The 25,433-nt window shown below is 27.9% G+C and overlaps 3 protein-coding genes across 4 annotated transcripts; 2 read left to right on the forward strand and 1 right to left on the reverse strand.

Moving 5' to 3' along the window:
• The first annotated feature begins 8,664 nt into the window (after window positions 1-8,664).
• On the forward strand, window positions 8,665-14,874 carry LOC127250773 (protein NRT1/ PTR FAMILY 5.6-like). The gene is made up of 5 exons (XM_051274192.1): window positions 8,665-8,965; window positions 9,942-10,159; window positions 10,902-11,455; window positions 12,761-13,313; window positions 14,398-14,874. Exons 1-5 carry the CDS (start codon window positions 8,779-8,781, stop codon window positions 14,698-14,700), a joined length of 1,815 nt encoding a protein of 604 aa, XP_051130149.1. The 5' UTR covers window positions 8,665-8,778; the 3' UTR covers window positions 14,701-14,874.
• Window positions 14,875-17,620: 2,746 nt separating this feature from the next.
• LOC127251022 (protein MIZU-KUSSEI 1-like) lies at window positions 17,621-18,737 on the reverse strand (the record flags this gene model as incomplete). Its single annotated transcript, XM_051274551.1, has 1 exon — window positions 17,621-18,737. A coding segment is annotated over one exon (819 nt), but the record flags the coding sequence as incomplete, so codon positions are not given.
• A 3,109-nt stretch (window positions 18,738-21,846) lies between these two features.
• On the forward strand, window positions 21,847-25,051 carry LOC127251134 (PRA1 family protein A1-like). Of its 2 annotated transcripts, none has more exons than XM_051274731.1 (8): window positions 21,847-22,224; window positions 22,560-22,600; window positions 23,133-23,211; window positions 24,001-24,087; window positions 24,162-24,250; window positions 24,339-24,410; window positions 24,502-24,626; window positions 24,711-25,051. In XM_051274731.1, the coding sequence occupies exons 1-7, from the start codon at window positions 22,067-22,069 to the stop codon at window positions 24,603-24,605; spliced, it is 630 nt and encodes a 209-aa protein (XP_051130688.1). In that variant the 5' UTR covers window positions 21,847-22,066; the 3' UTR covers window positions 24,606-24,626; window positions 24,711-25,051. The 2 variants fall into 2 exon arrangements, with proteins under 2 accessions (XP_051130688.1, XP_051130690.1); XM_051274733.1 differs by having other exon boundaries at window positions 24,743-25,051.
• The last annotated feature ends 382 nt before the right edge of the window (window positions 25,052-25,433 follow it).

A 25,433-nucleotide genomic window follows, 5' to 3' on the forward strand; every position in this document is an offset into this window, starting at 1 on the left:
TAATTATTAGTATATAATAATAATTATATCAATTTTAGGGTTTGACAATTAGGTGGTGGAATAAGTACTTTGATGGCATTATCTATAAGTTGCTGAAAAAGGCTTATAATTGAATCCCCACTCTACCATTTTTGGTAAGTTTGGACAAATTAAAATAATACTTATGTGGATGAAAATAGCCACTAATGAAATTTTTTTATAATAAAATTAATAATGCACCTACAAATTGTATATATTTTAATTAGGGTGTTGATGAAGATTAATTAATATATAATTAATTATTTTTTAGTGTATATCTAGACACTAAAAATATATGTCTAAAATCAATTAAATATTATATATTTTGGAAGAAAATAAAATTCTAATAAAATAAATATATGATTTTTAATTATGCACATATGTTAATTTTTGTACAATAAATATCAACCATTAATGCAAAAATCTGCTTAAAATGGAAGATATCGTACAAATATTACGTACATAAATAGAGCCATAATAAATTTGGCAACAAAATAAATTAATCTTGTCAATAAAGGAAGTATATAAATTAATATCTTCCAAAAAAGGCAATGATATAAAGATTTTGGCGAGAAAGGAAGGTGCACAATCAAATCCGTCGAGAATGGAAAACATCATCTGATGAAAAAGGAAAGATTATAAAATCTTTTCATATACGTGGCACCATCCGAAAAGGAAGCCAAGGCCATCCATCCCCTATAAATAGGAGCCATGGCCAATTTATTTGAGACACCGAAGTTCATTTGAAGACTCGCGCAAGGGTAAGTCTCTTTAGACTATTTGCAATGTTCTTCATTGTTCTTCGTGTCCTTCGAAGCGTTCTTCGTCGACAAGTCACCAATTTGGACAAATGATCTAATATTGGTTGACGAATCGATAGAGTTGACGTTCTTCATTGTATGTCCGAGCCGAAAGGAGAATGAAAAGATCCATTTAGAAAATAGGATCCGCTTTAAATTCAAATCAAATATAATTTGTATAAATTTTGTGTTTATTAAAAATAACACAATTTTTTATCCACTGTATGAAATTAAAATTATATATGGGGTTTGAATTACTATCAAATATTATTTGTTTATATTATTCGTTCGTGTTATATTAATATATACATTATGATGAGATCAACTGTAACATATATTGTATAAATTATTATCTTATATTGTCGCTCAAGATCCAATACAAATAGACGGTTTATTATATATTTATATTAGGGTAAATTATATAACATATTCTTATATTCTAGTGAAAATGCACAAATACTATGTGTTTTACTTATTGTTTGAAATTCATTTGTGTTAATATAAAATTTGCATGTAACACCATCTTTGTCCAAAATTGATATTTAGTTGTAAATTTGAACATAATTATAAAAATTTTATAAAAATAAAAGAGGTAAATATATTAATTAGTTATTTCTGAATATAATAAATAAGTAAATAATCGATTAATCCTTTATTTTTATAGTAAATAAGTAAAATCATATTCTCATCATACAAAAATATTAAAAGAGATTTAATACAATATTTTTTAAAGGATACGAGACGTTATACAATTTTTAAAATATACGAGGATATATTCTGAGTTTTGAGATCAATGAAAATTATGAGCAATTTTACAAAAAAATATAGTATATTATACATATATATTATAATAATATATATCCAAAAATACTAAATAAATAAAGTCGTATTCTCTACTATGATATTATTCAACAGTAAAATTTAATTTCCAATTAACTTCCGACTTACAATCATAAGCACTTTTAGTCAGATATAAATATTACATATGAATTTAATTTCAATTAATTAATAATGATATCACAAAATTAAAATGTGAACATATATCACTAAATTCAATTTTGCTCATAAAGTCAACCAAATCCAATCATCATCTCCAGTTATCCACGTTTATTAATATTTTAAAATATATGAAAATATTTTATTGTGTTTTTGTTAAAGATAAAAATAAAAATTGTAAAATTCAAATAAATTTTGGAATTTGAATTTAAAAAAATGAGGATGTATTGTAAAATAAAGAATAAATGTCCTAGTGTGATTTTCCCATCGGATTTGGTTTGCAGGGTATTAGGTTCGGCCGAAGGTTTACCCAGTGCACACTTTCGGGTAGCGACTGCGGATTCCACGTCATTAAAAAAAATCAAAAATAAAAATAAATAATTGTCGGTAGGCTTCATTTTGACCATTGCGATTAGTCAAAATCTACTCAGTCAACATACGCCGTATTGTAAAAGATACGGCGAATATTTTTTTATATAAATTTATTTCTTAAAATTTATATTCCTTTTATATTTTCTTTTTAAACTTTTTCTTTTATCATTTAATTTATCTACCAAAATATGCTATGCCATTACTTAAAAAGGAAAAAAAATACTCTCTCCTCTCACAAACTAATGTCTTACTTTTCAATTTGGGACGTCCAACAACTATTGTCTTACTTCTTTTTTTTAAATATACATTTTACATTTTTACCTTTCATTCATTTATTAGTTTTAATCTCTACCATACAATTAAGGGCAGATTTGTCAATTTATAACAAAAAGACAATCACTTAAAAAACTATACAAATATACTTTAGGATAATAAAAATTAGACGGAGGGAGTATTTGTTTAAGATTTTCTATGAATAATATTAATAAATACTAGTATAATATATACACATTCATATAATATCCCACTTGAATCTAACTTTCTAAAACTTTTTAATAAATTAAAAAATAATAATTAATAATATTTATATATTAAAATTAAAAAAATTAACTACATTACCGTAAATACGAGGATTTAGTAATATATGATTAGTAAATAATTAAAAATATATTAATAAAATTAATTATAATATAATACAAGTATTTATATATTAAGATTAAGAGAACTAACCATTTTAATTACAATTTTAAAAATATATATATAAATTATAAAATTTAAAATGTGATTATAATATATAATTATTTTTTTAAAAAACAAAGCTACATAAAATGTGAGATAACAAAAATAAAAAATGTAATATTATATGTGGAAGGGATGGAGTATTATATCGGTTTATTATCGCATAAAATAATAATATTTTGGGAATGGAGTATTTTGGAAAATATTCAATTTTTATTATAATGAAAGTAGTCTATATATAAATATCAAATACTCTTTTAATTTTATATAAAAATATTCATTCATATGTACTTGTAAGAATAAAAATATCAAAATTATCTTATACATTGCAATTAATCAATAAAATATAATCATTTTTTAATCTTATATATATAAAAAAATAGATACTTTGAATCGCGGTGGAACAATAATAATTAATTTTTCACTATTTTTTCTACTAACTACTTTATTGTTAACTTTTTATTAAATTTTCTAGAAGAGCACCACTTTACTTTATATATATATATATATATCCTAATTTTACATTAAAATAAAATTATTTTTTAAGTTTTATGTTCAAACGTTATTGTATAAGAAAATTCAACTCTGTGCTGAAAAATACGCTATGTGCTAACGAACATCACACGGTATAACTACAAACAACATGTGTATTAATATAATACAAATACAATATATGATATATTCTCAATAATACATACAACAGTTGATTTTAGCACATAGCATACTTTCATACAATACACGTTATAATTATGAACAAACAACACATGTCTTTATTACAAATAGCATGTGCTATATGTAATATAGGCATGTGCTGCTGTTTTGTATTTTTTAAATTCAGCACCTTAACCCTTTCCCATAGATTTATACTTCTTCCGTTCTAATTCAAAGTACTCTTTTTATTATTTTCGTCTATCCTACTTCAAAGTATCTCTTTTATATTTTAGAAAAATAATCATAAAATAATACCAAAATCCCATTGACTTTTACTTAAATTACAAATATATCATTACAACTAACATTAGTTTATATAGAAAGTAAAAAAGACAAAAATATCAAAAACTCTTACATATTTCTACTGACTAATAAAATACTCCCAAAAGAGTTCTCTTGTTTTTCCATTTTCGTCCGTTCAAAAACAATTGTCTTATTTCTTTATTTAGTAACCGTGGTCCTTACTTTATAATAAAATTATTTATATTTTTTCAAACTACTCATAATTATTACTCTAAAACGTTCTTTTTAAAATCCTTCAAAAAGTTAAAGTTAGGGCATTTTATTCTTTTACATTATACTTTATATCAACTTTCAATTAAATAGTACTATTTCTTAATTCTCGTGCCAACACTAAATAAGACGTCACGGAGGGAGTATTATTTTTCAATTTATTATAAAATCTTAAAAGACCCTGTCGGCCTGGTTTGCAGGGTATTAGATTTGACCGGGAATTTACCCGACGCGCACTATTTGAGTTATTAATTAATGGTCAAATTATGCTTACAGGAATTTTGTTTTTTTTTTTGTTTTTTTATAAGTAAAAATAAAATTTTATAACCACTCATATGGTGTGGCAGCTATCAATATATATAATGTACTATAAAATATTGATAGAAACAATACGAACAGCTTTAAGCTAGATTTTGTAGGGTTTTGTATTTCAATACTTTTGAATAAAAAATATTTATTTTTAATTGATAGTGGAAAAACAAGTATAAAAATAAATATGAATGCACACCAAAATATTCCTTTTTCTTGATTGGAACTAATCAGTGGTGGATATGATTCCAAATCTTGTAAAGGCGAGTTGGAAGAATAATGGTGGACGGAAATTAAGAATAAATAAATAAATAAGCATAAAAAAATTGTAAATTTCTATTTATTATTATTATTATTTTTATTGGAGAAGAATTGGTACAAGCTTTAATAATTTATAATAATATTTATATCATTAAATATAAAAAATATTCGGAAAAACAATGAGTGTGAAAATTTTAGATGTGATTTTATTATTCTTTTTTTTTTTTTAAAAAAAAATCAAATCAAACACATATTTTTTATTTATTATATTCTACTTACTTCGTTCGTCTCTAAAGATCACATTTACTTTTTGCGTCATTGTACTTAATATTAAAAATATTCTTATATTTGTATAATTTTTTTTTGTATAAATATCCTTCAACTAATATTATAAGATACTAATTAAATTATTTTTGTAAGTTTTTCTTAATTTGAATTATATTTTGATATAATAATTAATATTCAAAGCACAAAAAGTAAATAAGACCCTTAGAGCATAACGAAAATAATATTAAAATTTAATTTTATATTTAAAATATCATATCAATGTATATTTATATAACATCAAACAACTATTTTTATTTCGTAAGTTCACTTAATAAGTAGTATATCTTTTTTATTTTACTTTTGGTTATCCAAACACAAAGTACCACATGATGAATAATGCAAATGTGAGTTTGAAATAATAATAATAATGATTATAAACCACAATACTTATGAAAATTTTGATACTATTCGATTTTTTTTAAAAATATTAAATTAAGTATATTTTATTTTCTACAAAAAAATTTTATCAATTACTAACTTTTTTTTATTTTTATTACACAAATTATCACTATTTTTTACACTAATACACTCATAACGAAAAAAATTTCTTTTATTTATACTTTTTACCGACTACTAATATAATATCAATATTTCTTAAATCTTGTAATCAACCCAATTAAAACTATAATTGTGGAAGAGGAAGTACTATTTTTGCATCTCAATTTATTTGTTAATTTTTATTCTAGTATAATAATATAATATTAATAATTTTTAGAATTATTTTGGCCTTAATTTTTGTTTTGTAGCAATTTGATAAATTGCATCAATAAGAATATATAAAGTAAAAACTAAATAAAAAATTTATAAATATTTTAGAATATTCCAAAATGAAAGTAATGGTACACTTGGTGAAACCAAAGTAAATATTATAATGAAAAGTTTCTAGAGGTAGATCAATAGAATCAACTAGATCATATCATGTTATTTTATAATGATATATTTCTTTCATCTCCCATAATTATATTTATTTTATTTTATTACTGTTACTTAAATTTATATATAATTTATTTATAGAAAAATATTTTATTCACTTACAATTTAATTACTCATATTTTAAAAAACATAATAAGCGAATTGTCATCTTTTTTTTTATAGTTATTTCATTTTTTTTATTATTTTAAATAAATTTTCTCTAATACTCCAATTTTATTTTTATTTTATTTTTTAATACAACTTTTATATTAAAATACTACTCACTCGGTCAAAGAATAGTCTCATTTTTTTTATTTTTTTTTTCATTCGCTTCCAAAATAATTCGATTTTAAAAAATAACAATATCATTTTAAAATTATCACTATTTTTTAATCATTAATACACAAATCCTATTACTTTTATACAAATATATTCACAAAAATATTTTAGTCTTTAATTTACTGCTATTTTATACTCAATTTCAATATAATATTATTATTCCTTAAATCCCGTGTCAAACTTTATCGAGACTATTAATATTATTTCTTTTTGTACCCAATCAAACAAATATAAACATAGCAGGCGGAGATAGTATTATATATTGTTATATATTGATATACTCTCTCCATCTTATATTTATATATCCATTTGTTTTTTGTACGGAGTTTTAGAAATATTAGTATTATATTGGAATCAAGTAGAAATAAAGATAAAAAGACTAAATTATCCATATTAGTATTGTATGATATAAAGTTAATGACATTTTTATAGTATATTGTAAATTAAAATGGTATTTGTAATGTTAGGTGGATGATACAATTACTAAAAAAAAATGAAATGAATAATTTTTTATAAAACAGATTAAAATAAAAAAATGAATAGATTGTCAAAGGGACGGAGGTAATATAATATATTCTGAAATCGTATATTAATATAAAATGAAATTTGTATAATATATTCTATATTAATATAAAATGAAATTTGTGTAATAAGTCTGTGATAGGATTTGATATGTATTGATATCAACAATAATATGTGTAATGTAAACTATTGTTATGTTATTATATTTATATAAAATTTATATTGTCTATTTATTTGTTATATGTTACCCATATATATATATATATTTAATGTGTTGTTAATAAAATGTTCAATGGTATCACTCACCACCCAACGCCCCAATTAAAGTACTATTTTTTTTTTCTTTTATCAAATTTATCTATCATCAATTTTATATGTCACATTCAAAATTATTCATTATATATCATAGTAAAAATAATTACATAATAATACTAAAGACAATTAATTTTATGTAAATTACATATATCTATATATATCATTATACATATACAAAAGTAAAATATCAAAACCATCTTACATATTTCTCATAACTAATAAAATACTCCTCCCTCCGTCCAGAAGCATATATATATTTCAATAAATATCTCACTTTTTTTTTTCCACAAATACCTTTATTTTACATCACATTATTACTTTTACACCAAAAAGTAAAGGCAAAAATGTCATCACACTACATTTAACTACCCCGCGCCAAAAGTAAATGTATATTTTATATGTGGACGGAGGGAGTATTATTTATTAATCTAATATAAAACCCCAGATATATACTTTCATTTGAGACAATATACTCCGTTCGTCCTACAAAAAAGTGTCTATGTTACTGGAGACACAAGAAATTAGGTAAAATATAATTAGTAATTAATTAGGAAGTGTATGAGCAAAAATAATTATTATATAATAAAAATAATTGTGTATTAAAATTAAGATAACTAAATAATTTAGTTAAATTAAAAAAATTTTAAATTACGAAATTTAAAATGTAATTAAAATGTACAATTATATTTTCAAAAAAAAAAGGATAAATTATATGAGACGGACGCAAATAAAAAGAATATACACTTTATATGTGACAAAAAGAACATTTATTTTTAACATGGAGTTTAAAAATAATAATATTTTAATTAAAATTATAATTAAAGTACAGTAAATATAATTTTATCTTTATTTTTTATAGAAAAATAATAATGTAATTATAAAATAAAAATATTTATATAAAATAATAAAGCTATAATTACTAAAAAATATATATATTTTGGATGAAAATGGAAAAAAAAATACATTAAGACGAACACACAAAGAGTATTACTATTTCCGACCGGTTCTAAGCATCTAATTTACTTTTAACATGTTGATATTTGAATATTAATTATTATATGAAAATATAATATAAATTAATGAAAAAAATAAAAATACTTCTATTAGTGTCTTATAATACTATTACAATAACATTTGTGCACAAAATTATACAAATATAAAAATACTTTTAATGTTAAGTACAACGATGCAAAATATAAATAGGACCTTTACAGTCGGATTAGAGAATATTTTTTATCTTACTGTAAATTTGTCTAGTTTATTTTTTTTATTTGATTATTTATTATTTATTATTTAATATGTATATATATATATTTTAATAATAATACAAAAATACATTATTTATTCAAATAATAAAATAAACGGTCACCAACCAAACCAGAGATCCTTGAAATCTAACAACGAGTCAATAGTTGAATAACGGCCCATCACAGTCAGAAAACAAGATTCGCCACCGAGATTCCGCCCTGCCCGCCCTGCCCTATAAATACTGCCCGCAGTTTCCAATCCTCCACTCAATCTCTCTCTCTCACTTATCCTCACACGGATCAGATCACAAGATTTATTTTATTTTAATTTCCGGTGGGTATTGTCAGAACCAGACAAAAAAAAAAAAAAAAAAAACCCATTATATATATATATAAATATGCAAATGGAGGAAATAACCAAAAAGGAAGCATCAGCAAAAGCAGCTCCCGCCGCTATCGCCGGCGCCGTCGCCGGCGCCGGCGTGGATGAGAAGAAATGGGTGTACGATTCTTCAACTGATCGGAAAGGAAGAATTCCTCTCCGGGCGTCCACCGGCGCGTGGAAGGCCGCCTTCTTCATTATCGGTAACCAATAATTAATGGATTGCTCTTAATTACGGTTACACTTACACCCATCTCAATTCATTTGATCTTATATTAATTATTACTCCTCTTGTTTACAAAAACTAAAAATTAGTACTTTTTTTTTTTCTTTTATATATATATATATTGTGTCTATTAAAGTGGGTTAATATCACATTTAATTATTATTGAGCACAAAACTTAAAAAATAATCGTATTACTCCATTTTAATATAAAAAAATAAAAAAATAAAATAGAAGTATTATAATAAATTTATTATAATTAGAAAAAAATAGTTAAGTAAATAAAAATATAGTAAAAAATGATTATTAATTATTAACTAATAAGATGATCCGACGTTATCTATTAAATTATGCATTTAATCGATAATAAAGAAAACTGCATAATTATCCTAAAAAAGGGAGTATTTTTCATTTATTTTTTTTTTAAATAATTAACTTATTACATATATATATATATATAACCTATAATGTTATCAACCTTACTTTAATTAAAATTAACCCTAAAAAATTTAATTTTATATTTATAAAAAATTATTATTAAAATATAATTCAAGGTACTATTTTTATCATTTTTGTTTATCCCACCACTTCAAAGTATCCATTTTTTATTTTGGAAAAATAATCATAAATTAATACAAAAATATTTTTAATTTTAATTTAAATTACAAATATACAATTAAACCTATAATTAATTTATACATAAAATTAAATGATAAATATATTCAAATTTTTTATACACTTTTACTAATTAATAAAATATTATTATTTCTTAATAGTAAAATTCCAAAAGACCCGTTTGATTTGATACGGAGGGAGTATATATTTTCTATGTTTTTAATCAACTTGTCCATAATTATATTTTTTTCCATCGCTCATAATTTGTCCATTTATTTTATTTCTATCCATAAGTAATTTGTTATTTTATTTTTCTGAAAATATTTTTATTGTACTGTCAGGAATTGAGTTCAGTGAGAGGTTGAGTTATTTCGGAATAGCGACAAGCTTAATCATATACCTGACCAAAGTGCTGCAAGAAGACCTCAAAACTGCCGCCAAAAGTGTCAACTATTGGTCGGGGGTCACCACTCTCATGCCCCTCCTCGGAGGCTTCTTAGCCGACGCTTACCTCGGCCGATTCGCCGCTGTTCTCGCCTCCTCCATTGTCTATCTCCTGGTATCATTAATTACTTCATTAATGCTGATAAATAAATAATTGATTAATATTTTTTTTAAATTTTTTAAAAATAAATTATTATATAATTTTTCGAAATAATTAAAAATAAATAATTGATTTATTGTTTATTTATTTATTTATTTATCTTATTCAAAAATCTTATATAAGATATTTTTTATTTTTTATTTATATAAAATTTACGTAATTTAAATATTTATTTAAAATCAAACATCAGTTTTGGATAACAATGGTATTTCATACAAATTTTACATTAATACAAATTGTTTCGCGCAATAAATAGGTATGTTCGTTTATAGTATTTTTCCAAAAATTTACTCCCTCCATCCCATATCTATTTATCCGTAATTTTAAAAATATTAGTATTATATAAGATGTAGTAGAAATAAAAGTAAAAAAAAAAGACTAAACTAATTTTATTAGTATTGTATAATATAAAGATAATATCATTTTTGTAATATATCGTAAATTAGAATGATGTTTGTAATATTACATAGATAGTACCCTTAATAAAATAAATAAATACTTTATTATGATAGATAATTTATTAAAAACAAAGAGAGTATTATTCATAGAAAAAACTCTCCTAAACAAACACAGTCATAGTTGTTTGAGCATTTTTACTAAAAAACAGTTATATAATTTACCTTAAATTAATTAATGACCTTCTATTCGATTTACTCGTGTAATATTAATTACTAATTGACACTTAATTAATTAACAGGGTTTGACTCTCCTAACGTTGTCAAGAACGGTCCCAGAACTGAAGCCCTGCAGCAATGAATCTCCGGCGGCTTGCGCCGAGCCGCGCCGGATCCACGAGATATTCTTCTTCCTGGCAATATATTTGATTTCAGTCGGCACCGGCGGGCACAAGCCGGCGCTGGAGAGCTTCGGCGCCGACCAGTTCGACGACGACCACGCCGAGGAAAGGAAACAGAAGATGTCGTTTTTTAACTGGTGGAACTTCGGGCTTTGCTGCGGGCTTCTGATTGGCGTCACGGCCATCGTTTATGTCCAGGATCACGTCAGCTGGGCCGCCGCTGACGTCATTCTGTCGGCGGTGATGGCCGTCAGCATCGCCGTGTTTTGGATCGGAAGGCCCGTTTATAGGTTCAGGAAGCCCGCCGGAAGCCCGCTGACGCCGCTGGTGCAAGTTCTAGTGGCGGCGATAGCCAACCGGAATATTCCTGCTCCGGCGTCGCCGGAGCTGCTCTATGAGGTTCCTGAATCCGACAGGTCGCCGGGGAGGCACCTGGTTCACACGGACAGGCTCAGGTAATTAATTAATTAATTAATAATGGAAAGAGTTTGTTTTTTGTTCGGTATATATCAGTCAGTACAAAATCAACTGTAATAGTAATTTTATTATTTTTTAATAAGAAAAAAATCATAACAAATATATTTATGTTTTATCACAAAACATAATTATATAAGATAATATACTTTTTATTATTTCTAAGTTTTTCTAAAACTCAGAAAATTGAAACGCACACGAATTTGAATGAAAAAAAAAAATATAAGATGATTACTTTTGCATAATCCACATATACTATACATTAAATTTAGGTTTTGATATATACAATTTTTTGAAATTTTATTATTAAGATTTAAAAAAAAAAATATCACATCAAATAATTTCTCGATCTAGCCCGTATATTCCCTTAATTAATTAATCAGTTCGAATAAATTTAAAGTGTGTTTTTTTACTTTTATTTTATTTTTTCAAATCAAAATCAAAACTATATTACATTCGTCATTGAATGCAAAAAGATATGAGAAGATATTTAGATGATAAATGAAGTATTTATTAAACCTTTAACAAGTGTATTATTAAAAATAATTATGATTTACTAAAAATAATTTTAGATTAAGATTAAGATGATTAAATATTTTAATTAAAATAAAAAAAATTATAAATTATAAAATTTAAAATGTGATTAAAGTACATAATTGTATTTTGAACAAATTATATGAAACGGATAAAAATAAAAATAATAGACAAATTAAGTGAGACGGAAGGAGTATAATAAAATATTAAATCAAATATCTTTTATAATGTGAAAATTGCTCAATCATTTGCTGATATTTGAATATCAATTATTATATCAAAATGTAGTACAAATAAAAAAAAAGACAAAAAATACATTTATTAATCTCTTATAATACAAATATAATGATATTTTTGAATTAAATTATACAAGTACAAAAATAATTTTAAAGTTAAAATACAATAGCCCAAAAAATACATATTTATTATAGCAAAATCCCTCTATGGAGCCTATTCTATTGCTCAATTAATTAATTAATTAATCAATTCGAATAAATTAAAGTTAGCCTGGGCCCTGAAATGCTGTTCTGATTAGACAGAAGTTTGCGGAGAGTTTTAAAATTTTGAAAATTAAAAAGAAAATAAATAATATTAATATTTAATTTGATATTTTGTTAAAAAAAAAAATTGAATAAAATATTTTTTTAAAAAAATAGTGTTTTATAATTAAAAATTGTTTACGTAAACAGAGCTGAATCAATGTATCAAACCCGACAACATGGTTGATGTAATAATAATTACAATTTGTACAGGTTTCTCGACAAAGCCGCCATTGTAAGAGACGTGGAGGAGAAGAACAAGACAGACATCAATCCATGGCGTCTAGCGACTGTAACAAAAGTAGAAGAAATGAAGCTGATCGTAAACATGATCCCGATCTGGCTCACCACAATCCCCTTCGGCATCTGCATAGCTCAGGCGTCCACCTTCTTCATCAAGCAGGCCGCGACCCTCCGCCGGAATGTCGCCGGAACTGAGTTCGTCATCCCGCCGGCGACCATCTACGCCCTGGCCGCTATCGGAATGATCTTTTCCGTCCTCGTCTACGACAAGATTCTCGTCCCCTTTTTGCGACGGATTACGGGGAACGAGAGAGGGATCACGATTCTTAAACGAATCGGCATCGGAATGTCCTTCTCCGTCGTCACGATGATCGTCGCCGCCGTCGTCGAGAAAAAGCGCTTGGATTCCGTACGGTCGCCGGCGCCGGCGATGAGCGTTTTCTGGCTGGCGCCGCAGTTTCTGATCATCGGAATTGGTGACGGCTTCGCGCTCGTCGGCCTGCAGGAGTATTTTTACGATCAGGTGATATTATTACTATTACTATTTCTTATTTTTTATTTTTTAAAATTATTATAAAAATCATAGCATATTCTTATAAAACATACTCCATCCCTCCCAAAAAAAAGTACAATTTTTTATTTTTGTCATAATATAATTAATCTTCTTATAACTTATAATATATTACACAAATTTCATTAATTTTTTATCACACAAACTAATATGGAGATTTTTGTCTTTTTTTTTTACTATAAATCAATATAATACTAATATTAAAAAATCTACATCCAAAAAGTAAATGTTACTCTTCTTTCAGGATGGAGGTAGTACCATATTTTATTCGTCTCAATTCAAAGTATCATTTTTATTATTTTAGTGAATTTCACATGTATTTATTTCCTATTTTTAGTAAAAATAATCGTATAGTAATACTAAAATAGCTCAATTACAAATATATTATTACACATGAAATTATTTTATTTAAGTAAAGTTAGAATGCCAAAATTTCTTACACATTTAAATCCATTACAAAACTCCAAATAGCCAATTTGGAGTGAGACGAAATGAGTAATACTCCATATTTTAATAGAGCACACAATTTTAAATTTGAACAGATAATGGCATGCTCTTATTTTACAGAAAGTATGCTACTTGCAACTTTGATCTATGTTATCTGCACTTCTTAACTAGTACTGTCGAATCCGTCAAATTTATTTTCACTTTTTCTTTTTAGTCCATTCTTCAAATTTATCCTTCAACATTTATTGTTAATTTTTGCAAAGTCAACTAATAAAGATTTAATTATTATCATTCATTCAACATTTATTTACAACAAATACCGTTAACGTTATTACATTATATCTCTTCATTTATTTTAGTAATTTCTAACTAAATTTCCCAAAATACTTCAATTATCTTTTTATTTTTATCAATTTTTTTTATAAAAATATATATATTTTTTCTTAATTTACATTTCGAACATAAATGTCTTGTTAATTTTAATGAATGAGGGAGTACTATTTAAAAAAAATTAAATGTGTTGATTCTAACGGTAATCGAATCGCATATCATATCTTTAGTATTGATAATAATATTAATATCTCAATAGGTTCCGGATTCGATGCGAAGTTTGGGGATTGGGATGTACCTGAGCGTGATCGGCGCGGCGAATTTTGCGAGCGGCGCATTAATAACGGTGGTGGATCGGGTGACGGAAAAGGGGGGAAAAAGTTGGATAGGGAAAGATTTGAATAGCAGCAGGTTGGATTATTTCTATTGGCTGTTGGCGGGGATCACGGCGGCGAATCTTGGCATATACACGGTTGTCGCGCGGCGATATTCTTACAAGAATGTTAAGAAGATGGTGGTGGCGCCGGTGGCGGATTGTGGGAATATCGAAGGAATGGCTTAGATAATTATTACATCATCTGTCAAATATATATTTATATGTATGGCGCAGATTTTAGTATTGAATCAGCACTTTTATATATAAATGATACAAAATATTTATCGTGTTTATTAATATATGATACAAATACATTATATGAACTCGTAATACATGGCACTGTATTATCATTAATTTCAATATATAAAATGACAACAGTTATTATGATTAATTTTAATTTGTTAGATTATGTTTTAATCTAAAATATTTAATGATTAATTAGTTGGTAAAGATGTAATATTTTGTCATTGTTTTTCTAAATCTCCTTGGTTAGCTATAAACTCTAATATTGTGTTCCTTCATTTCATGTATTTTTATGAATTTCTACTATTTATTAAATTTTTTTCTTAAAAAATATCCAATATAATATTTATTTTTATTTTATCAGCAAAATAGTATAAAACTTCTCTATGGTTTGATGAACTCCGCTGAAATCCTCTGTGCTCTAAAAATTCTATAAAATTTTGTGGTTTTAAAAAGGTTGCAAAAAACCTCATTTATGATAGGATTTAACGGAAAATGCACACGCACAAACTACGATTTTTATTTTTTATTTTTTTACAAAACATGATAAATAAAATGAATAGACGAATGTACGATTTTTATTTTTTTTTTTATTTTTTATTTTTTAACACCGTAAGTGAAATGAATTAACGAATGTACAATATTTTAAAAACCACAAGTATGTTTTATAAAATTTTAGAATTTTCAGAAAATTCATCGAATCACCTGCTATTTTGCCTATTTTTTATATTACACCATAACCTTTTCTTATTACTATTATTATTTTTGTTAGCTCCTTATTTTGTTGATCAATAACACAATCTCATTATCTTCCCTCCAAATTTGTAACATGGTATCAGGACTTATTTTTTCTCATTCCGTAGATATAGCCTACCAACCCGTGTTTCTCCGGGTATATTCAACCTGGATAGTACCCGGAGGTCTTGTGATTTTGAGTTCATGCCTTTGCAAGTTGTCTTTTTGCAAATCTGTCTCGTCTCGTCTCTGATCTGTCATCTGTCCGCTGCTTGTTTGTTGCTTCTATGCAATCTGAAATTTTCGCTGCTTGTCTGTTGCCTGCGAGCGATCTGAAACGATTTGTCATATGTTTGTTGTCTGTCTGTTGCTGCGTGCGATCTGCCATTGTTGTTACCTGTTTGTTACCTGCGTGCGATCTGCCATTGTTGTTGCCTGTCTGTTGCCTACGTGCGATCTGTCATCTTTTGTTGCTTATTTGTTGCCGAAAATCTGTCTATGATCTGCCATATGTCCGTTGTTTTTCTGTTGCCTACATACGATTTGATCTGTCCGATGTTTGCGATTTGTCTGTTTTCGGCTTCGGTGAAGTCATATCGTTTTCGGCTCCGGTGGAGTCATGTCGTTTTCGACTCGGGTGGAGAGTCATCTCGTTTTTTGCTCCGATGGGTGGAGAGTCAACTGCTAATTTTATTTATTTTTTTTTTTTTTTTTTTTGCATTTATATTCAAATTTCTTATCAAACTCAAGTTGGTTTCGGTTATACCACTTGAGTTTGAGGGGATGTTGAAATATTTTAGATATTCAGATTTAGATTTAGTAGATTTATATCTAAATTTGATCATATTCATAGACAGATTACTTAGATTTGAGTCTATCAAGTCTGTTTTGTATTACCTATATAGCTCATCAATAACACAATTTTATTATTTTCTCCCCCAAAATTTCTATCATATATTATTATTATAAAGATGTAGGGATGATAGTCTCATTGCAGAAAGAATCTTCTGCTTTTAACAAAGACGAGAGTTGAGTTCTTTTTTATAAATTAAAATGAAACACATGACAAAAGGGTCTCTTTACGTGACATGAATAGATTTGAAATTATTAAAATTAATTTAATAAATAAATAAATAAATAGCAACTTTTGCATGCAAATAATTAAGGATATATAGACAACTCATATAACTTATTTAAAACACACATCACATGCAAGTGTGATAATCATCCTTCAAAAGCAACCAATCTCCGCTTACCTCACTTCCCTTTACAACCATACACATAAATAATAATAATTGTTTATATTTTGGGGGATGAATATTATAAATTTTGAATTTTAATAATCGTTTGATATAATATAAATTGGTATTAATATAATGTTTTGAATATAAAATAATTAATTTTAAATATAATAGAAAAAAAATTAATTTGATATTTTTTAATGAAATAAAAATAAAATAAAAATTGTGAATGATCTTTAGTAAAAGTATCAACCAAGTGGATCTTAAAGAATTAGTGAATTACTGAACATTCATGCCCAACATGAAAAGTTTTTATATTTAAATAGTAAGAAATGCAATATATTTAAAGTGGAATACAATCAAAACGTTTAAATAAATTAAAAAATCCTATAAATTTCTCAAATAAATATCATAATTATAATATATATATATAAATATATCTTAACAACGATAATTGAACAACATATTAGGTTTTAAATTAACTTCTATTAATTTTTGTCAAAATTTTGGTTGATGCATACTAGTGAAAATATCTTATACTCCCTCCGTCTGGTTGGAAAGGTGACGTTTGCTTTTTACACGTAGATTTTTGAACATTAGTATTATATTGGATTGTAGTAAAAAAGACAAAAATACCCCTATTAGTATGGTGTAATATAAAAGTAATGGCATTTGTGTAATAAATTGTAAGTTGAAAGGGTATTTATTATGTTAAATATATAGTACAGTTACTAAATTAGGAAATGGTAACCTTGTTTTTGGACGGACGAAAATGGAAAATGGTAACCTTTCAATAGAAATAAGGGAGTATTTATATATTTTGATGGTTGTTACTGTACTGATTTTAAAAATTTACAAAATATTAACAATACATCATATGATATTATCACAGACAATATATTGTTTGTATTAACATAATACAAATATATTACATAAATTAACAACACATGATATACTCTAGAAGCAACTGAGTTTAGGACATAACATAATTAACAAAATTGTGCACAATATTGATATAAGTAATTTAATCGATCCACCCTAATTTCGGAATTTCACTAGTGTGGAGTAATAAAAAATAATAAAAAAAACCCTCATTTCATCATTCCAACCAAATTGAAGAAATTTCAGACATGATTTTTTGATCATCTTACAAATAAATTTTAATTAATTAATTAATAGGATGGATCATCTGGACCTGAGTAAGAAAACACTGAGTTCCTGACCAGGACCTTCATCAGGATTAATCAAATGGAAAGATTCCGAATCTGCATTACCCACAACACACTCATAATTCGCCCGTATGTAGCTGATCTCGCCCGAACCCGACCCGTACCCGCACCCGGGAATCATACCCGCCCCGACTGTAATGCTCCGCATCGTCTTCAGCATCGCTTTGTTCTCCGGCGTCGCCTTTCGCCGGACGGCGAATCCGAGCTTTTTTCCGTTGCAGTATAGCGTCCAGAGGGGGATCGATCGGAGAGGGCAGTGGCTCAGCTCCGACGCGGCGGCGACGGCGGCGGCGGTGAATTCGAGGGCGATGCGGACGAGGCCGCAGCGCATTTCGTGGATCAGAGTGGAGATTGGGATGGAAAGTTCTAGAAGGAGGGCCGGTCTGGAGGTGAGCCGGTTCAGCTGTATGCAGAAGAACACATGGCGGCCTCTCCGGTGGCCGAAGATTGTTCCGATCACCATTGTCCGGGAGGGGCGCGGCGGCGCGTATGGGACGGCGGCGGTGGTTGTGGTGGGGCTTGTTGACGATGAGGACGACGGTGAGTGTTCTAATTCGAAGCTTTCGTCATTGTCGTCGAGATCCACGCGGAGGGAGGAGCTGAGGCGTTTTTTGGCGACGGCCGGAGAGTTGGTGGGAGCGGCGGCGGTGTGGCGGAGGCAGGGGAGGAGGAAACGCCGGAGAGCCTCCATCTTGTTTAATAGTAACTTCTTTTTTCTCTTTTGGATGCAGATTAGGGTTTGTGATTTTGATTGTGCATGTATATATATATTTGATTCGAAGAAATGTATTTTGAAAGTTTTGATAATAAATAAATATAGAATTCTGTACACTACGAGTGTAGTATTTTATATAATAATATATTTATAATTTATATAAAAATTAAAAAAAAAATATTTTAATATTAGTGTGAAATAAAAGTATTATTTAATCTTAATTCCAAAATAATAATTTTACTTTTTAAATTGTCTGTTTTAAAATAATTATCCAGTTTCAAAAAATAATCGTACAAAATTAATAATGCATTAATTATACTATTTTCATTCCATAAATAAATAATCATTTGCTTTTTGTAAGAATAAAATAGAAATAACTAAAATAACCTTATTAGTACGTGTGATATAAAGGCAATGATATTTGTGCAATATATTGTAAGTTGTAAGGATATTTGTAATGTTACGTAGATAATACTGTTATTAAAAAAAAATAAATAAATACTTTATTATGAAACAGACTAAAAAAATAATATTTTATTATGGGACTGATTACATAACTAAATAAAATACTATATAAACATAGTATTTTTTTATATTATTTTTTAAATATACTATGTGCTTTGTTAAATTAAAATGTATACAATAATATTTTATTATATTATATATGCTGACTAGAAAAATCAATTTAATGTTAGTTTGTTCAATATAATCATTCCAAAAAATCAATAATAAATTTTTGAAAAAAAAAATAGGTCAAGTATAAATACACTGACCAAGATTCTATCATCAGGACAGTGGTGTTTGACCGTTGACCAAATGTCAGTACACGTGTCACCTTTCTGTAGGGGCCCTTCATTACAATGTTCACACTGTTGAACATTTTATTTACTTTTATTTGTCGTTTTTTGTGTGTTACAATTTAAAATTAAATTTAGATAAAATAATATAATACTCTATAGGTATCAATACAATAGTCTTATTTACTATTTTTGTTCATCTCAAAATAATAGTCTCATTTTCATAAATACTCATGTCACCGTAAAATTATCTTTACTTTTTCACTATTATTACACAAATGTCAATTACTTTTTATACTAATACATTCACAAGGGCAAAAAAATATTTTATTAATACTTTTTACCAACTATTAATATAATATCAATATTATTTAAATACCGTGTCAAATTCAAATAAGACCATAGTTTTGGGACGGAGGGAGTATGATGAATTATTCAATAAAATTTATATAAACTATTTACTATTCCCTCCTAGGGCTGGCAAACGGATCATGTCGAGTTGAGTTCAGGTTCGGGTCAGCTTAAACGGGTTACAAAACTCTTGATCTGAACCTAACCCATTTAATTAAATGGGTTGATATTTGCCACCTTAACCTGACCTTTTATTAATCGACTCAACCTGAATCTGACTCATATAACCCGTTTAAATCTAAAATATTTAAATTTTAATTTAAAATTATAATTTATATTAACAAAAATTTTAAATGCATAGTATATATACATATTAAAGCAAAAAAATTATTTATTCATATCATGAAACCGATATTCAAGAATTGAATTAACAAACACTACATAATAGTACACAACACAATCCTTTATTTTTTATTATTTATTTTTATGAAATTGGCCATAAATATTGAATTGTATTGATAAAATTTAAAAAATATATTTAAATTTAAAATAATATTAATTAAACAAGTTAGACGGGTTATTTTTAGGTCGAAAATGTAGACCTTAACCTGACCCATTTAATTAAATGGGTTAAACGGGTTTGACCCAATTATTAATTAGGTCCAAAATCTCAACCCAAACCCAACTCTTTCAGGTCAGATTCGGGTCGGGTTATCACGTGGGGTTAATTTTTGCAATGCCTAATCCCTCCATCCCAATACAATAGTCTTGTTTACCATTTTTATCCGTCTAAAAACAATAATTTTATTTTCATAAATAATCATATCACTATAAAACTACCATTATTATTACAAAATTGTCACTACTTTTTACACTAATACACTCACAAAGGCAAAAAAAAATTTTACCTGTACTTTTTACCCATTATCAATATAATATCAATATTTCTTAAATATCGTGTCAAACATAACTCAAACTATAATTTTGAGACGGATGGAGTATTTGTTTATATATATATATATATATATATGTTCTCTTGAAATAAAAACCCTTGCTAATAAGTATAAGTAACAGAATAGTACCTATTTATGTTATCCAAATTTTTGCTTTTTAAAAAATAATAATAATAATTTTGTTTTTCTTTTCAATAAAATTTCCTATCTATTTTTATTTTTTAGTTTTTTTGTATTATTTTTATTATTGAAGAAAAAAATTGTCAATCATTACTCATCCACATTGAAACTTATCTCATACTCAAAAGTATGTGTATGATTTTACATGGAGAGAGTATTGGCTTTCCAAAAAATACATATTACTTTATATCTTCATCAAATTTATATTTATTTATTTTTATTTGTCCATAAAATATATATTTTATATTTATAACAAAAAAATTTTTACACACTTTTTGTTTTTATCTTTCAGAATTAAATTTATTCACAAATGTGTCACAATCATTTACATATTTAATATATAAATATATATATATATATAAAATCACTTCATTAGCTTATACATATACTTCCTAAAATACTATTACCTCACATCTCAAATAATAAATACTCTATTCGTCTCAATTCAAAATATCTTTTTACCATTTTATTTAGTCTCATTTCAAAGTATTTCTTTTATATTTTAGAAAAAATAATCATATACTAATATCAAAATATTTTTTAACTTTTATTTAAATTACAAAGATATTATTATATATAATAACTTTATACATAAAATCAAGAAAAAAAATATCAAAAATTCATACACTTTCACTGATTAATAAAATATTATTATTTTTTAATCTATTATAATTATTTTTTATTAAAATCCACGAGCATATTTTTTGAGGAAACACTTCAATTAAACGAGCCAGTGGGTGGGCTAACTTTAATGTTTGAAACCCTAATAAATAAATCAGCCCAAATTTGTATTGGGCCATTTTAAAAATTAAAAAGTTGGGCCGACATGATGTGTATTGGCCCAATGTTGAATATAATTATTAATTATTAATTGAAGAAGTTGAGCTGCGTCTCAGCGGCCATCTTCAAAGCTTCGCAGCGATCTGCAATCCCCAAATTGATTTTCGGAGAGAATTGGCGGATTATTCCAAATCGCAGTTTCTCGAACTCTCCTCTACCGAACCGATTTCTTCTCTCTCTCTCTCTCTCGATTGTTCTTCGCTTTTGTTCCAAAACCTGAGGTTTGTGGCGGTAAATTTGTCCGTGATTTTTTATTTTTTGGAGTTAGATGGATTGGGGCAACGTTACAGCTGAGGACCTGATCGAGGCGCTACGAGAAGTCGACTGGTCATCTCCGCCGCGTCCGCTCTCGGAGTTTTTCTCCAGATTCACTTTGCCGCGTTCTTATGCTAAATGGAACAGTCGCCTCAAATGCAACCTTTATTAGTACGGTTGATTCCTTATACTCTTTAAGCACAATCGCATATTTTTGTTTCGGAATATAGAAGAAGAGTTTTAATTTCGTTTTATTTAGAGTATGTTCGTGTGTTTATCACTGTATATTCCTGATTTCTATATGTGTGTAGTGAGGATGACGAGGATGTTCGTTATCTTGACATCTTGAATTTTGTGAAGTGCAGAACTAAAAGTGAATTACAAACTGTGTTTTGTTGGTATTGAAATGATTTGGAAATGTTTTGTTTTTCTTCAGATTAATTACTTCGTATTGCTGACTTGCAATGATTTTGCTTGAATTTTTTTCATTTTTTTTGTTTTGGCAGCTATCGGACGAACTATTTCATCATGATAGTGTTCATTCTTGGTAAGAGGATTAAATGATGATCAAACCTTGTATTGATTGATTGTAATAATATGTTGGCAAAATTGTTTATAATTCACTTGGAGTTTTAAAAGTTTGTACCATACTCTTGTTAGATTTAGAAACTTAACAAGAGGTCGGAATTTAGAAAACACTACAAGAATTCCTTTTTAGGGAATTTTGCACAATATTTTCTACACTTTTCTCTCTTATAATTTAGATAATGCACGAGACTCACGTAATTTTGTAAAACTGCATGGTTCTCCCTCATAATTTAGAGACCGTATTAGGCTTCTTCGTACTTTAGAAAACATCGCAGAATTGTACAGTTTTAAAAATTGCATGAGATTCTTTTTGTATTTTCGAAAATATTGCATAAAATCCCCTCAAAAGGAGATCTGTACAATGTTTTTGGAAACACATCGTGAGGGAGAATGGTGCAAACATTTCAAACAACATGGTGTGTTATAAGCGATTTTACCTAACATGTTTTATGATGTGATTATTACTGATATTATCTTTGCTGTTTGTTCAGGATTGGGCTTTCTAAGGAGGCCACTGTCAATTTTAGCTGCCTTAGCCACAGCTCTGAGCATTGCCTTTCTAAATGATAGGTGTGCATTTAAAAGTTCTGCTCTCTTAAACATGTCTATTAGTGCGTTTATCCATTTTCACAAAACATTCTGTTAACGTTCACGAAGAGTACCAGTGTGTCTTTAAAGTTTGAGTTTGTGGTTCCGGAATAGTAAGAATTTGAATTGATTTGAGATGTTTTAAAAGAAAATTCCTGATTGAGACCAAAACTTGACCTTAAAGAAACAGACCCTCGAATTCAACCTTGAGTTTGCTGTACTCCCTGCCGTACATTCTAGTTTTATATAATATAGATGACAGACTCATTTTCGATTCAATAGAAATCCTCTATCAAACAGTAAACCTACAACCTGATGATGAATTAGACTTTTAATTATCGGCAAGTATGAAAATTTATAATTAGTCCTTGGCGCACCTACTAGAACCCACGACCGTTCAATCTACAGAAAATGCTTTGTTCTCCATATAAGCAAGCATGTCACTTATGGTGAGGTAAACTGAGGATAACTGAAAAAAGTGTTGTATCCAATTTCCATGTTCTGAGTATTGTCTACCCAACAACCCCATTAAATTATTTACCAGAATTTTCAGGAAAAAAATGCTAACTCACCTTTTGTCTCGGTTCTAAAATCCTGAAAATCGCGAATTAAAAAAATTGTAAAATTTGTTACTATAGCCCAGGTAAAATGGGATTATAGCAAGTCTTCATTTTAATTAATAGCTCACTATCTTGTGTCACAACAATGGTAGAGTGAACTTTCTAGCACTGTCATTTTTGCTTTCTTATGTTTCGATGTTTGCTTCTTTAGCTTTGCAGGCACATTTAGTGAGAAGGCCACAAGAACTGTCAGACAGTTTTCTCCACATCTAGCTGCTAAAATGAGACCTCCGCTAACGTAAATACATTTGGAGCACTTCAATTCTAATCATTTCAACCCACACTTTGATGTTTGTTTTTAATTTTATTCAGTCCTGTAATTCGGGGGCGACCATCTGCAAGAAGAACAATACATATTTGTGGGCAGCCTCGATGGATGTTTGTTTTGATATTTTCTACCGGTAATTAATTACCCTCTTTCATGGTCTTTTAAACCCTCCCACCCCACCCCCTTTTTATAAATAAGGATCAATGATTGTTGTCCTGCAGTGAGTTTCATCCTCTGGTTCGTCTCTTGTGGCATTATTACGGTCTCATGGGCACTCGCTGCTGGTCTTATTGGTAATCTATGCTTCAGCTCGAGGTTCCTTTTTAGTTTCCATTTTATTCACTGTTTCTATAACCCGGCTGTGTCTCTTTCTCCTTCTCAAAGCCACTCTCGTCCATGCAAGCTTTCGGACGCCAAACCTAAAAGCTCGTTTGAACACATTCCGTGAAGAATTCCGCGCTGTGTGGCGCAACTACAGCGAGCTGTAATTCAAGAATGATAGTTGGCGTGTTAGTTTCTGTTTTCTCTGCCTCAAACTACATTTACCGATTTCTCCTCAATACATTATGTCATTTCTTGATGTTTTGTGGCAGTGTTAACATTTTGTTTACCGCAAAACTAGCAGAGTTTTGGTGCAATCCGAATGAATGTTGGGCCGAAGGGGAAGGTACGGAAGCTTCTAGAATTCACCCTATAGAATTAGTTTTACTACTACTGCTTGTAGTGGATCTGGAGCCATGAGCTAGAGTTGGCTTTGGTTGCACCATTGTTTGTGAAGAAGATCGAACCATTTATTTCTATGGATCGATCTTTTGGTAATGTTTTTAGTGCTGCATCTGCTTCTAGATTAGATTCTGCTTTGTTTTTGGGCTTTGGTTTCATAATAATATATGACGTTGACGATGGAATTAATGAATGAATGAATAGTTATTGATGTGGGAGACTTTTGATTTGAGTAATATGTATATGTAAGATGCAGTTAGGACTAATCAGCACATAGCACATGAACAATTACTTCTTTTGTGTGGTTGAAATGGTTGAAATTCGAACATGATATACTGTGTCGATTACTATTGCGTTGTCTGCTTGGAATTAACTACCTGAAAGTGTACACTGGATAAACCCCCGACTGAACCTAATACCCTGCAAACTAGGTCCGACAGATAAGTTACACTAGGCAAACAATGTGTGGCAGGTGACTTGAAGCGTTGGAGGTTTGAACCCATGATACAAGTTTAACCCCTACACACCGAGCCATCGCCATCCCTTACAGGACAAACGGATTAGTGTTTTGATTTGACCAAGTGTTGATGGTG

The sequence above is a fragment of the Andrographis paniculata genome, unplaced genomic scaffold (genome assembly GCF_009805555.1).
Source record: "Andrographis paniculata isolate CXL003 unplaced genomic scaffold, ASM980555v1 Contig38END, whole genome shotgun sequence".
Classification (NCBI taxonomy): Eukaryota; Viridiplantae; Streptophyta; class Magnoliopsida; order Lamiales; family Acanthaceae; genus Andrographis; species Andrographis paniculata.

Excerpts from the sequence above, each read along its gene's own strand:
- LOC127250773 (XM_051274192.1), top strand. The coding sequence starts at position 8,779 with ATGCAAATGGAGGAAATAACCAAAAAGGAAGCATCAGCAAAAGCAGCT. Across the intron at positions 10,160-10,901 it reads CCTCCATTGTCTATCTCCTG|GGTTTGACTCTCCTAACGTT; the intron begins GTATCATTAATT and ends ATTAATTAACAG. Across the intron at positions 11,456-12,760 it reads GTTCACACGGACAGGCTCAG|GTTTCTCGACAAAGCCGCCA; the intron begins GTAATTAATTAA and ends CAATTTGTACAG.
- LOC127251134 (XM_051274731.1), top strand. The coding sequence starts at position 22,067 with ATGGATTGGGGCAACGTTACAGCTGAGGACCTGATCGAGGCGCTACGA. Across the intron at positions 22,225-22,559 it reads CTCAAATGCAACCTTTATTA|CTATCGGACGAACTATTTCA; the intron begins GTACGGTTGATT and ends TTGTTTTGGCAG. Across the intron at positions 24,088-24,161 it reads AAAATGAGACCTCCGCTAAC|TCCTGTAATTCGGGGGCGAC; the intron begins GTAAATACATTT and ends AATTTTATTCAG.